General features: G+C 38.4%; 1 protein-coding gene across 3 annotated transcripts in view; it reads left to right on the top strand.

Moving 5' to 3' along the window:
- Positions 1–15877, top strand: part of FAM120B (family with sequence similarity 120B) — a 56922-nt gene that overhangs the window by 1444 nt on the left and 39601 nt on the right. For all 3 annotated transcript variants that reach the window (XM_037392618.1, XM_037392620.1, XM_037392619.1), the window contains exons 2-4: positions 1787–2832; positions 6112–6292; positions 12360–12455. In XM_037392618.1, coding sequence (XP_037248515.1) covers positions 1813–2832; positions 6112–6292; positions 12360–12455 — 1297 coding nt within the window. In that variant the 5' untranslated portion in view covers positions 1787–1812. The remainder of the gene's footprint in view (positions 1–1786; positions 2833–6111; positions 6293–12359; positions 12456–15877) is intronic.

The following is a 15877-nucleotide window of genomic DNA, read 5'->3' as shown; positions in this document are numbered from 1 at the left end:
ACCCTCACACCTACTGCTAGATTTCCATGGAAAGTAATAAAAAAGGATAACCTAACAATGCCCAAACTGTTTAGAATCAGAGGTACAGCTTTCCTGGAAAAGCAAGTGTCTGGAGTCTGAAGGGCAGCGAGGTAACACTGGAAGCAGCGCTGTAGAGAGAGCAGTGCCCTACCTTATATCCATGTGCAGCAATGAAGCAGATCTAGTGATCAATGAAACTGATCTAGTTTGTAGGGGGCTTGAACTAGATGACCTTTAAAGGTCCCTCCTGACCCCAGCTATTCTATCATTAAAGAGGATGGTATTCAAAACCTGTATCTGGAGGGTATTTAGGTATTTAAAATCTGAGGACTCAGGAATACCTTTAAAAGCTGTCAATTCACAATACTTCTGTGAATTCTTCCTTTTTTTCTTTTTGTATGCTATAAGCACAGATACTGTAATGTAACACTCCTGAGACAGTCTATAATCAAAATGTCAGAAATGGGTGATGTGAAAACCAGGAAAAGTTCTATCTGCTTAATTCAAACAGTGAACTCCTTCACTGTTTAACTGAGAGTGGATTTTACTTTCAAGTAAAATCAAAAAACAAATCAAAACATTTTTGAGAATAAAGAGGAAAACAAAGCTTGGTGGAGCTTATTACTTCCATTTTTCACTGGAACAGCCTTTAAAATAAAATGGTGCTGTGGGAGAGGAAATTGATGCTGTAGTAGAGGAAAGACACATCTATCACAGAGGCTGTGCCAGACTTCGTTGTGAGGAGATGTCTAGAAATAAAAATGGAGGTCATCAATGGTTTTAATTTTACCTCACAACTCTCATTCTACGGAACATGTAAACTGGTTCATTTGGCATGCTATTAAATTCTGCCACAGAATTCAGAGACTCTTTTCTTCAGTCTTTTGGTATTTCCTAAACTGAAAATAGGCTTATTTGATTTTTCATTGTTATTACGTCTAGCTAATACTTGCATGTGTGGTTTTTTTAAATAGATTGGTTCAAAATTGCTGTGCATGTTAGAAATCCCATTTAATAGATTAACTTCACTATTAATGATAGATTTGTAGATTCACAAAGTATAGGTAAACCTTTAATTCTTTAAACAGGTCTTAAAAATTATGTCTTCAAATGACAAGATGGTAAAATGGACTGAATTTCTGATTCAAAGCAGAACCAATACTACAAAAACAGTTTAAAAAAAAGGCAGTTGAGGTATTGCACCTGGTGGCTTATCAATGGACTGCTGTCTGTGAACTCAGATGTTAACTGAGCCATTTGCACAATCAAGGTACAAGATGATTTCCAAAGTTACTCAGGTTTTTTTCCCACTGACTTCAATTAAAGATGTTCATATACTTTTAGTGTGAAAATCAAGCCATTAATTCCCATGTTGTACACTTGGCATCCAAGATGTTATAAAGCTTTTAATTACATCTATACTTGCTTTTCTAGCAGTGTGTACTTATCTATATTTTATGCTATTAATCTGAAATTTTTGAAGTCGTATTTATGAAAACCTTTTGATACTTCGAGTTTTCACTGATCTGAAAAGCAGAAGTCGAAGGCAAAGTGAATGGGCACTTATGTCCAGTTTGTTGATGGGAAGAAAACTGGTTCGAGCTGTTTAAAGGCCAGGACAGCACAACAAGTGATCAGCAAAAGCAGAAAAATAACAGTTGAGTTTTCAAGCTGCCTTTTTTTTTTTTTTTTTTTTTATTGTAGAATTTCATTACATTGCTCAGTATTGCATTTCAGAATGTTGTTTTTCTTTTTCTTCTTCCAGACTGCTGTGAGTTTCGGAGATCAGCCATGGGCATTAAAGGTTTGCAGGGATTTGTGGCAAGAGTTTGCCCTGATGCATGCAGAATGGTAGATCTGAGAGAAATGGCAGAAAAACATCGCATCGATCATCCTGATTTCCCACCTGTTATTGTAGTAGATGCCATGAGCTGTGTTAGATACTGGTACACACCAGACTCCTGGGTGTGCGGTGGCCAGTGGAGGGAGTACCTTGACATTTTAGAGGATTTTATTAAAGCTTTTATGGCAGCTGGTATCAAGTTAGTGTTTTACTTTGATGGAGTGGTAGAAAAGAAAAAGAGGGATGAATGGATCAAACGGAGGTTGCAGAATAACAAGGAAATAGCCAGAATATTTCAGTTTATCAAGACTCACAGGAAACAACCGGGAAGAGAAATGTTCACTGTTCCTTCAGCTTTGCCTACTTTTACACGTTTTGCCCTGAAGTCACTTGGTCAAGAAACAGTATGCACATTGCAGGAGGCAGACTTTGAGGTGGCTGCATATGGTTTGCAACATAACTGCATAGGAATTCTTGGGCAAGATAGTGACTACCTCATCTATAATACCTGCCCCTACTTTTCCATTGAGAAGCTGCGTTTGGACAGACTAGTCACTGTTATGTACTCTCGAGAAGATCTTTGCCGTGCATTGGGTCTTAGTTTGACACACCTCCCTCTCTTTGCTTGCTTGCTTGGTAATGACATTGTTCCAGAAAGCTTGTTGGAAGGCTTTTGGCAGAAATGTTTAGTCAACAGTCCCCGCAAGAATAACAGCTACAACAGAAGAACAAACATACTTCTAGCTGTGGCAAATTACATCTCACGTGTTCCATGCTCCTACAGCAGCCTGAAACACTTGGAAGAGGTGTTGCCTTTGGGATCAGACAAGACAATACTTTACAGAGGAGTGGAGTCCTATCTTTTGCCTGGGCAGCAGTCTCCCTGGATTCCTCCAAACATAACAAACTGCCAAACATTCTCCCTTCAACAACAGACTGAACTGTGTCAAGATAAAGAAATCTTTCAGGTACCTTGCCTTTTAAAGCTTAATGGTCACTTTATTGCCATCTTTACTTAGTGGAAGTTGATGATGAGTACACTGAACCTATTGATTTAAATTTGCTTGAGCAAAATCTTTTGTCTGTTAAGTACAGCCATGGTTAGGACTATTACATGCATCCTGATGAGGGCAGATTCAGCACCTTTAATTAAAAGTGATGTCTCTTTTTTTTGAAATGTCAAGCAGGTCAAATAATGGGGAACAGTTCCTATACGGACTTGTAGCTGGGAGCAGAAATGTACTTCCTACGTATTGCATGATGTAATGATGTAAAAAATTGCTTTTTGCTTTGAGAATCCACAGGACAGCTATGGCTGGTTAGTGGTCTGCTTGGCTGTGCCTGGCACATGCAGTCAAGGTGCCAAAGGGAGCTGTACTAAGAATGCAGAAGTTGAAGTTACTGTTATGGAGGAGATGAGGAAACTTCCTATAAATCTATATTTCATGATTTTTTGGATCAGGTTAATTATCCTTCAGATTCATTGTCCCTGAAGGAACCAAAAGCACTTTGCGTGGCTTGTTAATGCTTAAAGGGCAGGGCTGCACTAGCAAGTGTCACTTATGGCTTCCCACATGAGCAGAGATGTGCTGGTGTTGGGGTGAGAAATGGTACGGCAGGCTGGGTCACTGAGAGATTGCTATATGAGCTAGGATAGCCTACCTGGCTGAAAGAAACTGAGGTACTTTGCATCAGAGTTTACGCAATAGTAGTAAGTCTAGAGTAGAATTCTGTAAATTCATAGCAGTTAAGATGACATTGAGATTTAATTAAAAAAATCCATATGAGGCAGTGTATTTTAGATGCTATATTAGCCATCTGTTACTCCCCATTTTGTTAGTTCCGAGTAGACTTCAAAGAGCCTTTTCTTCTGTCTCTCTTACTTATCTTGAGCATTTTCTTTAAAACTATTCTTTTGTTTCCTCATATTACTCTAAAGTAATCCTATAATTTACGTTTTCCTTCTCTAAAAAGACTCTAGAACATTTAAAGCTACATTATACCCTATATACAATGCTCATTTCAGCTAAACTGCAGATATATTTGGGGTTTTCTATTAACCACACACAGATACAATACACATCGCTTTTGACTGTAGTAGTTAAGTAGAAGACATTCTTTAAAAGAAAACAATAACTAATAAAGTGTTGAAAAATACTGTTTATGCTTGAAGTGCAAGGAAAAATTAGCCAGAACGTAATTATATAGGTTGGATTATGGCCAGGACAATAGTGGTAATGTCCTTACTCCTTAAGAGAATGTACCATGTGGTCCTTATGACAAGTGGTCATTACTTCTTGGCTTGATCTTTCATTTGAAGGGTTGCAGTTCTCCAGCATCATGCTGAGCTTCTGCTGTAATAAAATAATAATAATGTTTAGAAACTCTGTTGAGAATGCTGCACTGCATAAATCCTATGTCAAGCTAGTCCCTGGGCCCAGGCATTGCAGTCAAAGTCATAGACATGTTAGCTTGTCCTTTGTTTTTTTTACAGGTGTTTAAATATTTGTATATGCAATATGTATGTCTGGCTTTCTATTTTGAAACTGGTACGTAGTTCTGCTTACCTTGCACATGGTCTGAGCTGCATGTGAATGGCATACACGGCTCAGTTCCAGCTTTAAGAACATACCCTCATGGTGCTGCTTTTTTCAGAAAAGAGCAGCATAACTTTCTAGTTGACTGTAAGTGTAATTCAGAAATATTTTTCAAGGTACAGCATTGAATACAGCGGTACTTCTGAAATCAGCTTAAATTTTTTTCAGTACATAAGGTTGTACATACTTTATTGACAAATTGCAAGAAACTAGTATTTTCAAATGATCTCATCTGTGACAGTGGTTTGTATGAAATAGTTCCGTGCTGCATTCAAATCACGCTTGGAAATACTCAACTCTTTGTTTTTGTTTTATACAAAATTAGCTTTGGGGGATTACATTGTTTACGTGTGTTAAGAATACGGAAGTATTTCTTTCAGGGCAACCATTAATTTATTGCTGTAAGTAAATGCTCTGTTGATTGGCATTGTAGGCAGAAGCCTGTCATTGATTTTATGCTCATGTGAGAACTTCTTCTAGAAGTATTACATTTCAGGAGAATTAATTTTAGTCAGTAATGACCCAGTGACTGACTGTAGCTTTGACCTGCTGAATTCACAGGGTTGCAGATAGAGGAATTCTGCAGGGATGGCGAAAATATTTGGCTCTTGCCAGGGGTCTGGTAATTACTAGTGAAGGAGGCTGAGATACCTGCATGGATGGCACGACCCAAGTAATACAGGTAGTGTGACACATGCAGGGAGTGCAAAGCAGAGAAACTTCAGTGCCTGCTCACCGTAAGGCATGGGTCCTGGGGAATTTATTAGCGGCACCGCATGGAAATAATTGGCTCTGTTCAGCTTTTTGAACACCCCTGTAGTTTTGGTCTAAGGCTGTGAAGTAGAAAGTCTGTCTGGCTCTGCACTTGGCCAGTCCAGGTTACAAGTGTTACTGGCTGAAATTCTGCACTGCCTGAGAGCAGTTTTTGCTTCTGCATCTTAAGCTGCTCCAGACCAGCAGTCCCTGTGGTACTGAGGCTGCTTGTAGGCAGCTGCTATAGCCAGATGTATCTGTAGCCAGTGCATGGTTAGTATGCAGGCTGGGTGATGCTGTGATTCTGCTTTCCAGCAACAGCCTGAAGACTCGTTTTTCCTCATTGGAGTAGGTTGTATTTCTTTTGTGGAAGAGCTGTTGCACAAAGTAAGAGTGTGGTGAAGTGTTCTCATTTCGCCCTAAGTAAACTACACAGAGCTAGCTCAGGTAAGAAATGGAGCTGTCTTACGTAGTTCATCTTGCAATAAAAATAAGTTTGGATTTTGTCATGCCCTCACTCAGTGTTTAAAAAGGGAAGATACATTTTCAGGTGACTGGAGGAGGGCAGGTCATTTTTCTGTCTGCATTCAGAATTAATTTTAAGAATAATTACTCTCTAAAAAACTGTCATTAAAAATACCCAAGTTTTAGCAATTCCAGGAGGGGCTAAGAAAGGCAATGATGCATTTCCTGGGGATTCCTGTCTACAAAAAGATAGGCACCTGAAGATACACTATACTGGTGTTATTTGAAAAAGCCCTTATTACCTCCCTGGCCATCCCCTCCATTTCCACTGATAGAGGAAGTACTATTTCCTCGAACAGCGAATACATTTTGTCACCTTTTGATCCTTGATAATTTTGGAGATAATGTCTTCTTTCTTCTTTGAACAAACAGTTAGCTAAAGAACAGCATATCCAATCTGAGAATTATACAATCTTCAACATCCTGAGTAATGGAGAGATCGAGTGCAGCAACTCTTTGGAAGATGAATGTGATATGGAAATTCCTGGACAGGCACTTATCTACCGTCCTGCTCGTCAGCATATTTATTCTGTCTTGTTGGAGTCTGGAAAAGGTAAGGATTAAACTACTTACACCATTATACAAGCATACTTTCAATTTTGAAATAGGAAATCTTGAATTAATTGTTTCAGTGGCTTCACCGGTGTGGCCTTTAGGAGAGAAACTGGGCAGCTGAAGTGTACTTCTTAATCAGAAAATGTGCAGTGAAATTGCAGTTTTTCTACATGTTCAATTTCAGTGCTTTTAAAGAGGTTTTTAAAAACAGGTATTTTCTTCCTTGTTAAATGGGAATTTGTGAAAGTTCATCATCAAAAGACTGATCAAAGCAATGACATTTAGAAGATTTTAAATGTTTGAGAGGGTATGAAACCTTACATTGCTTTGATGAGCATGGCTCCTAATGAATTAGTGAGTTGTAATATACTCCCACAAAACAGTAATGCAGTGTTACTATTTTACCTTCTATTGATTTTAAGTCTGCAATTTTAAGAACAGTGGATAGTTACTGTAGTAATACAAATGCAAGTGGTCATGCCACTGATTATTAGTTCTTTCATCGAAGTGCAAGAAAATATGATTCCTTTATCCAGCGGTATAAACAGATACTGTAGCAGGTATACACATATCTGTTTTTATTCTCCTGGTTTAAGACAGGGAATTCGTTATTCACATCCTTGGACAATCTTTGTGTTCTTAAGACTTCCATTAATGTTATCTTTAGAGTGTCTTTTAGACAGTTATTTGAAAAATTAAAATGTACTGAACTTTTATTCTCTTCAATACATTGATTTCACCTTGGTAATCATTTTACATTTTACTGATGAAAATACACCACCATCAAAGCTAATCTTCAATGTATGTGCTTAGAAAGGCACAGAAAGGTAATTAAGTACCTGACTTCCTTCAGTAGCTAGAGGCTGAAGTTGTGCCATAATAGGGAAAAAAGTAGGAAAAACTGAATCAGAGTTTACATAGTCACTTGGAGAGAGTTAACAAAAATCTCAGCGGTAGTCATGCACATCTGTCATTTTTCATTTTTCAGCCTACTGCCTCTAAATTCTGTAGACAATTATAACTTGGTTGGGTTTTGTTTATTCTTCTAACCAGCAGGATATTCATTGTTGTCTTCTGAAACAACCAGACCAAAACTTCTAATTAACAATTGTTTCTGTGAGATGGCAGGGTAGTAGGCAGATTTGCATTTGTGTTACAGTGTTTGTAGTACTCTGATGAAGATTAGAATTGAAATACAGAAACATTAATTTAGAATATTATTGAAAATGAAATTTGAACATGAAAGAAGTCAAGAATTCTTCTAAGAAAGTGATTTTAGAAAAAAACGTAGATAACTTATTATTTCTTCCCAGTTAATACTTCAAATTACGGAGATAATTTTCTAAAGTAAATCAGTGTACCCTCAATCCTTAAGCCTTCCAGAAAGGTAGGAAGAGTGTGTATGCGTGGACACCCCTATTAAATCTGCATTTTTAGTGCATGTATCTACCTCTAAAACTGCTTTAACCATGCCACTTCCTAGTAGTTCATGGGTTGGATTTTTATTCCAGTGGATAGTTGCTTCTAAGGTGAAAGTGTAGCTCAGTAATCAGAGTCTGTATGGGAATTCATAAGGCAATGTAAGCATTATTTTATATGAATTTGCTGCTAGACCTACGAGGAAGTTTTGTTTATTACAAAGTAACTAGAATCCTATGCTGGTTTTCCTCAGATGAGGTCAAGTTGACTGTTTTTTCTGATTTGATGAGGGGTAGGATGGGAAGAAGTAACCTACACTGTATGTAGGTTATAATAGTATGTAGAATTACTTTGGTTTGGCATTAAAAATCAGTTTATTGGAAGGAGGTAACCAATTAAATTAGTACACGTGGAGTCTACTGCCATTACGCTACAGTCCCTGATGTAGCTCATTTGAAGCTAACTTGGCTAACTCTACACAGTGTTCCACTTTGCAGCACAGATGTGTGTGTTAGTGATCCTTTTTTTTTATTCCTTAAGATCCCTCAATTACAAAATCCCTGTGATGGAAACTAACCTCTTTGCAGTTTGCACATCTGCTTATTTATTGTTAAATAGGGATAGCAAAGCAGCCAACATTTAGTAAAAGCAGTGGTTACAGTTTTAGTAAGAGCAGATTAAAAGTAATGTTAACTGTTTCCTTTATCCTGAAAGAAGGAACTGTTAGTTTTGAATGTCTAGGTTGAGATTTCCAAGGCTCCTTAAGAGACCCAAGAATGCATAGGAGCTGGATGTTGTCATATCTTTTGGAATCACCCACCTAGACCGTGCCACTTTGCCTGAAGCCACAATATGATAAGCATTTCTTTTGCTGTCACTGCCAGTTTAAGTAATTTTCTTGCACAGCCACTCATTTCAGTCCCTGCACAACCTCTCAGTTGTGCTGGTGCAGCTGTTGGTGCAGCTGTGTGGTGTCCTAGTTTGAGAAACTGAAAACAGTCCCTCTCTCCCTTCCCTCACTTTCTTGCAGTCAGGTAACTAATCTGGTTCTGTTTCCCCATCTGACTCTGTGCAGCCACAAACTGCTGTGGTGAAACAGCCCGAGAGAATGGCAGGGAGTGGGAATGAGCAAATCAGTGGTAGCCTGTAAAAGTTAGCAGTGCTGCTCAAAGAATTACTCATGTAGCTATGCCTTTGTCATAGTTTGGTATATGGTAAGCATGCGCGTACCTTTACTCATAGAGATGTTGCTAGAATCACAGTTTTATTTTTGACCCTACAAAAATAAATAGGGGTTGATGGTGATCCTAATAACATGGCATTGGTTGCCTGTGTATTTTAAAAATATCTTTAAAATTAATTGAGCTTTTTCTGATCATTACGTGGAATATTGCATATAGTGATACATAAATTGTCAACTTCTAGTATCTTTCATAGAAAAACAGTACGATTGGGAAAAGTCAAGGATGGGAAAATAACAGTAAGTAGTGCTCTTTGGTAGGCCAGCCAAGCTCTTTCTTTTGTGTGCGAAGAGTTCAGAACAAAGCCAGCAGGTTTTGGCACTAGTGCAGTCCATGGAAATACCTGCACCTGCATAACTGTTGCCAATTAGGAGGTTATGTAACGTAGCCTAAGCCTGTGGCCAGCTCCTGGAAGTCCTGGAATCACTCCCAGTTCAAACATCAGCAGGCCAGACTGATCCTCACTGTGATACTGTCAAAAACAGTCTGTTAGAAGAATTTTTGCCAGTTATCACCAGTGACCACTCAGGAGGGGTGGCATCGTTGCAGGTGTAAGAGAGCACATATAACAGCGTTTCCAGCTGTCTTGTGTTTTGGTGTTTTGCACATAGTTGAAATTTTCCTTAGGCTGTCTAAGCAGTGCTTCCACAGGTTGTTCAGAATCTATTTAAACAAAGGAACTGCTGTTTTTTGAATTTCAGTGGTGATATTCTGTAAGTACAGTGTGGGGAAAAAAGTTTTAAAAATTACTGTTTTTTTCCAGAGATATTTCCATGCAGGGAGGGTTGGCATTTAGTAATCATGTCTCCATTTTGTTCTTGCTATGTTAATGTGCTGTTGATTTGCAGGACCTTGCTTTCAGCTTGTATTTATTTGGCTACTTACGGGAACAGTAATATACTTTTGTAACTAATGGAACTAATGGACTATAATAGTGAAAAGCACGCAGCAGATGTGGTACCGTTCCCTGAGGTTTCCTATTGACTTCTCTTTTTACTGTGCTTGAGGTCAATGGGTGATGTAAAAATAGTATTTTACTGGCATGTGGAATTGAGAGACGTTTTGATAAGTTGTTCTGTGAGTTGTGGAACTCATAAAGAGTGACTCTCCTCACCAGCTTCCCCTCAGCAAAGCTTTTATATTTCCATTCCTCTTCCTAGACTTCTCTTAGCCTCTCCCCGTGTCCTTCACAACTCCTTCTGGCAATATATGAGTTGCTAAGTTTGTTCCCTATTGCCTTCTGCTCTCCTCAAATCCTGTCTACCTTCTTACTCACCTCTGGCTCTTTTATAGCTACTTGTGTATTGATTTGCCATCCAGTGTGTTCGCATACATGAGGTAACTTGACTTTCCTGCCTTTGTTTCAGTTGGTGCTTTAACAGGATCCCTCAGCTGAGTCACCAGTTTCACAAAATGTTTAGGATTTTAATAAATTTGAAGTCTTTTCTCCTCTGTCAGATTTAGTTGAAACGGAGCAGTGCATCCATGAATTAATTGCAAGACAGATGTCCTAATTGTATTAGGCTTGCTTCATTAAGAAGCCAGGCTAAAATCTGGGAGGCTGGGTAAGCTGAACAGATTGAATAAATCAGAGTAATTTACATAATAAATCTTAAAACAGAATGCTAAAACGTCAGAATGTTTCTGAAAGTGACTTTGGGTTATTAAATTGGAGGGGTCTGTTCATGAGATAGCGTTATCGTAGGCAATGATTTGTAATCAAGATGTGAGACTATTCAGGAGTACGCAGATGACTGGTGTGTGCAATCTAAGGCTTTGTTTTTCCCCAGTGTAGGCATTTTTTCATTTTATTCTTAGTGTCATCAGGTTTTGATCAGTGAAGCATGGCAAGCCTGGTGTAATGCTGTCCCTTGTTGGTCCAGATGTTGGTCCTTCAGTCCTTCACCTTTATTGGGAGTTTGTGTTGCAGGTCCGTGGGTAAGGAGGGAAGAAGCAGGACTGTAAAACAGATTTTGTTGTGTTCTTTTCCCTCCTTCTTATCCCTGGCACTAGAATTCCATCTGAGGAATTTCTGCCCTTGCACCATAGCACGCTATTTGTTCATTCATGCTAACAGTCTTTTGCATTGTTGAGCTATGAACAGGATCAGGAGATGAATGTGAACAAACTTTTTGGGGTGGTAGAGTGGGGTGTTGGAGAGATTTGTTTAGTTTGTTTTAAGCTAGGTGAAGTTTTTGATTACGGCTTATAGTGTGGTGTCAGAAATACTTGTGCAGTAAAGTGCAGGCTGATTGGAATTGATAAAAGGCAGGAATTTTTAAAACCAGTGGCTTCAGCACTGGGTGAGAGCTGGAAGGAATTAGAGATGCAGTTTTGTGAATCTGGAAAGGGACAAGCAAAGGGGGGCAGGGGGAAAGAAAGCTTTGAGATTTGCCTGGAAAAGATTTGAAAATACTATTCCAAGTGCATAGGACTAGCTAAATCTGTTTAATTTGTGCTCTTTACCAGACTACAGAGAGTGGAAATTTAGGGTTACCGTAAGCAAAATCTGGACAGAATTCAGAAGCATCATTTATAACAATGATAATGATTGTAGGGTTTTTTTTATGAAGACTTGCATTGGAATGATTGGATATTTGATAGACTGCATTTCAAAAATTCTTAAATGCCTGAGTTTTTTCTGCGTTGTTTGGTTGGTTGTTTTTTTTTTTTTAAAGCTTCAAGTAGATGCCCAATTTCAGTAGTGGAATTTTTAATTTAAGAGGCACCCTACTCTTTACTGGGGGGCAGGGCAGAATTGAGGTTAGGGGGTGGGAAGCCACTTGAGCTATTATGCATAAACAGTCCCTTTATACTAGATAAAAGGTCTGGAACAATGGGCTGTAAAAGCTCTGCATCTGACAGTGGGATGACTCCATTGCTGTCAGCTTTCAAATAGCCATCAAGGCCTCCTTATAAAGATTTTGTCTCAACCCCTGACACAGGAAATGTCAGGGCAAGTTGGGAGGAGAATCATATTAAGGACTGCCTGCATATGTGGCAGTGTGACAGCCTTGAGAGACTGAGGTGTCCCATATAGGTCCCTAAGCTGTGCCAGATACCTCCACAGCTTGCTGAACTGCCTTGGAATGGGAAGGCCTAAAACTGGCTGAAAGCCATTTTACAATGCCTTCCACAGACTCTTGTACTTACCTTTTTGGCTGCAGTTCCCAACTCCAAACTTGTGTTTATAGTATGTAATTCAAACTCTCTTCCTTTATTCTGGTGATTTGGTATAAAGATACCAACACTAATTTTCCTTGGTTTGTTTTTGAAGAAGCTGAGCAAACAAGTCATTATGAAGCGCCTTCTATTACTTTACAATCCTGATCGCCACTGCTTCCAGCTTTTACACTAGTGTCAATACTTGCATTTGACTTAATGATCCAATTCTGTGTTTTTTAGGTGGACCCTATCCTTTGGTAAAAGAGTGGTTTGTCTATTTTGGAAATCCTCTCCAGCAGCCAGAGCTGATACAACCTGTACAACCTTCTATTCCAGGTAAAATAAAAATGTGTTTTAAGTCTGAACGGAAATAATGACATCACTAAAATCAGGTTAGACAATCCATCATTACATGTTTGATATGGAATCCAAAATTACTGTGGAGAACAAGGAGCTAAAGTAGAAATGCTGCATGCCTGTAATTGCTTTTAATTACCCTGTGTAATTGTAATAGGATTCAGCTTTGACCTACATGTTATTGCTATCACAGAATCATGAAACCATTTAGGTTGGAAAAGACCTTTGAGATCATCAAGTCCAACCATTAACCCAGGACTGCCAAGTGCATCAATCAACCATGTTGCTAAGTGCTGCATCTACGTATTTTTTAAATACCTGCAAGGATGGTGATTCCACCACCTCCCTGGGCAGCCTGTTCCAATGCTTGACCACCCTTTCAGTGAAGAAATTTTCCTAATATCCAATCTAAACCTCCCCTGGTCCAACTTGAGGCCGTTTCATCTTGTCCTATTTCTTATTATCCAGGAGAAGAGACCGACCCCCGCTGCCTATGGCCCCTGTCAGGTGGCTGCGGAGAGCGATCAGGTCCCCCCTGAGCCCCCTCCTCTCCAGGCCAACCCCCCCACGTCCCTCAGCCGCCCCTCACAAGGCCAGTGCCCCAGCCCCTGCCCCAGCCCCCTGCCCGGCTCTGGACACGCTCCAGCCCCTCCACGTCCCCCTGCAGTGAGGGGCCCAAAGCTGAACACAGGGGTCCAGGGGCGGCATCACCAGTGCCCAGCACAGGGGGAGAATGTGTCTATGTGCTAATTCAAACGTCACTTCTAAAATGCAAACAATTTCTTAAAGGTTCTAAATGTGGCTCTGAGGTCAGGATAAGTGGTGTGTAGGGCCTTATTAAAATTCTTCTGTTAAGCTGTTAGAGAGTGTGTTAACAAGGCTGGCGGAGAATATAAAAAAAGAGTACTTTTTAGATCACCTGTGAAAACCCAAAAAGAGAATCCAGCTTTCAATTAAAAAATAATTAGGCGCTCTGTTTCTGTGAAGCTCTTTCTGTGGTCATAAGTATCAAGTGTTTTGTGTGTTTTTATCTTCTTTCCTTTGGTAAAGGACACATTCATAAACACTCTTAGTGAAATTAGTGTTAGGAGGAATGTGTTACATTTATGAGGAAGTATCATGCACATTAGTGAAAAGATTGGTCACTGTATATGTCACTAAATTGTGTCATGCAATAAAAGTTTAGGATAGGAAGTAAAAGTACTGATTCAATCTTGTTATTTCAGAGGGAAAATTACTCTGATTGTTCATTTCTCCATGCTATTGTAGTCATAACCCCTCTATTTACTCTCACAACTTGCTCTCTCTGTCTAGTCATCTGCTATCCTGTGGACCAGGAGCTCAGAGGGGTTTTTTTGTCTTTAAATTAAATTAATTAGTTCCATTGATATACAATATCATTGCCATGTTCTTCAGAAAAATTATCTACTCAACTTTTTGAGAGTAATTACCAGTGCTTCTTCCCTCTGTACCCAGAGGTTTCTATAGTAGTCCTTGCTCTGATCTGGTCTAAATCCAGATCCAGAAGCAGTTGAAATGCATGCACTTTTTTTTTTTTTAATCTTTGTTGGTTAGATATTGCTTTAGAACCTGCTTGGTTTTACTCTTCTAAGGTTATAGTAAATTTTCTTTTAAGGTATCCTAAGATTATATATTTATCTTCATATTTGAAACTCGTATGTTTGATGTGAGTCTTCTCATTCAAGGATAAAGGTAAAACAGTTGCTCTTTAGATGTTAGCCTCTTCAAAATCCTTTTGAAGGGAACTGTTTGGAAAGAGATGAATTATACAGAAAAAGCACAAACAAGGTTTCATTTGATATACAGTGGTTTCACTGTCCAGTACCCTGATATTAAGAGAGTGATTATCTAATTGACTTGATGATAGCATAAAATTGCTGCAAAATTTTCCAAATGGATATGAATATGCAGGATAAAAATTGATTGGTCTGTCCTGTACAACTGTTTTATTTCAGCATAAAATGGTCTGGGGACATGCATTTGTAAAACAAGCAAACAAAATTCAACCAAGTATAGACCATACTTACGTAGTTACATTTCAGTTTAATGATAAATATACTGTATTTATTGTTATGAAATTTTCCTTCCCAAATAGTACAGTACCTTTCTCCCTTTCTGGAGAGGAATCCCCTTAATCTCACGTTCGCTGGTTGTACTGCGCTGCAAACATGCTACACATAGAACCCACCTTCATGTTGACAGTAAACAAGATTTGAAATCACTGTGTTTGCTTGTTTTTAGTAACCACATAAGAGGAGTTTATAAAAACAGGGTCTTCTCAGCCATAATCTTTACTAACCCAGCAATGAAAGGCTGCTCAAGCAGACTATTAAAAAAGGGGAGGAGGACTTCTAGTGTTTATTTTTAGTGCTCTGTTGTCATTCCTTCAGCGAACAAATATTTTTCTAAAATTTTTGCAGTCCATATTTGTATGCCTTACATTCGCTCATGCATCTTTTATTTTCCACAGCATGACTTTCAAATTCACCAAATAAGGTTCTCAACAGCACATCACATTTTTCAGACAGGGATCATATTTAGAGCTAAATTTAAAGAAGTTGTTATAGGAAGTTAGAGTTCAAAGCTGTCAGTCAAGATCAGGTTACTCAAACCCAGAAAAAACCTTACCAGAAATTATCTGAAAAATCACAGGTGCAATTAATCTGGGAAGGTTCTTTGTTTTATGGTTTTTGGAAAACAATTACTTTAGAAGTATACTGAGAATATATGGGAAATCATGACTCTAAATTTGATTTAGATTAAAAAGTCTGTAGAAATAATATTTGATATAAACTTTGAACTGTAATTCCCATAACCATAGATATTTTAAATTTCGCATTGATTTTTTTTTTAAAAAAAGTAGAATTCCCACTGATTTTGTGCATGTGCAAAAAACAGCAGAATGTCTTGCATCTGAAAAGCTTGCAGGTGATAGATTGAATGTTAGCTCTTTTTTTAAAATGAAATATTAAATCCTAAAGTCTGGAAGATGATAGCTTAATATGTTTTTAAAATATAGTGCATACTATGTATATGTATTTTTCTTGAGAGACAGTCTTCTGAATAAGCATCTGCATTTGCTCGTATTCTCTGTCTCTTTCTCCCTTCTGGAATGTTACTTTTCAGTTGAATGAATGTGATCATGATGTTTCCCACACACTGACAGAGCAGCACTTAAACTGATAAAAAATGTCTCTGAGAAATTAATTTTGTTAGAAGACCTGTGATCCAAGAAAGTACTTTTTAACATCCATATCTTGTGAACATAGTGGATCTATTTGATATGTGTGCAATTTATATGGAACAGAGGAAGTTTTAAAGTCTTTACTGGAAATTTATTGATTCTGCTTTTTATTTTATTTCTTCCGAAAATGCGTAGG

The sequence above is a fragment of the Falco rusticolus genome, chromosome 6 (genome assembly GCF_015220075.1).
Source record: "Falco rusticolus isolate bFalRus1 chromosome 6, bFalRus1.pri, whole genome shotgun sequence".
NCBI classification, from domain to species: Eukaryota; Metazoa; Chordata; class Aves; order Falconiformes; family Falconidae; genus Falco; species Falco rusticolus.
The sequence above is the reverse complement of the archived record's forward strand: the minus strand, read 5'-3'. Positions and strand labels throughout refer to the sequence as shown.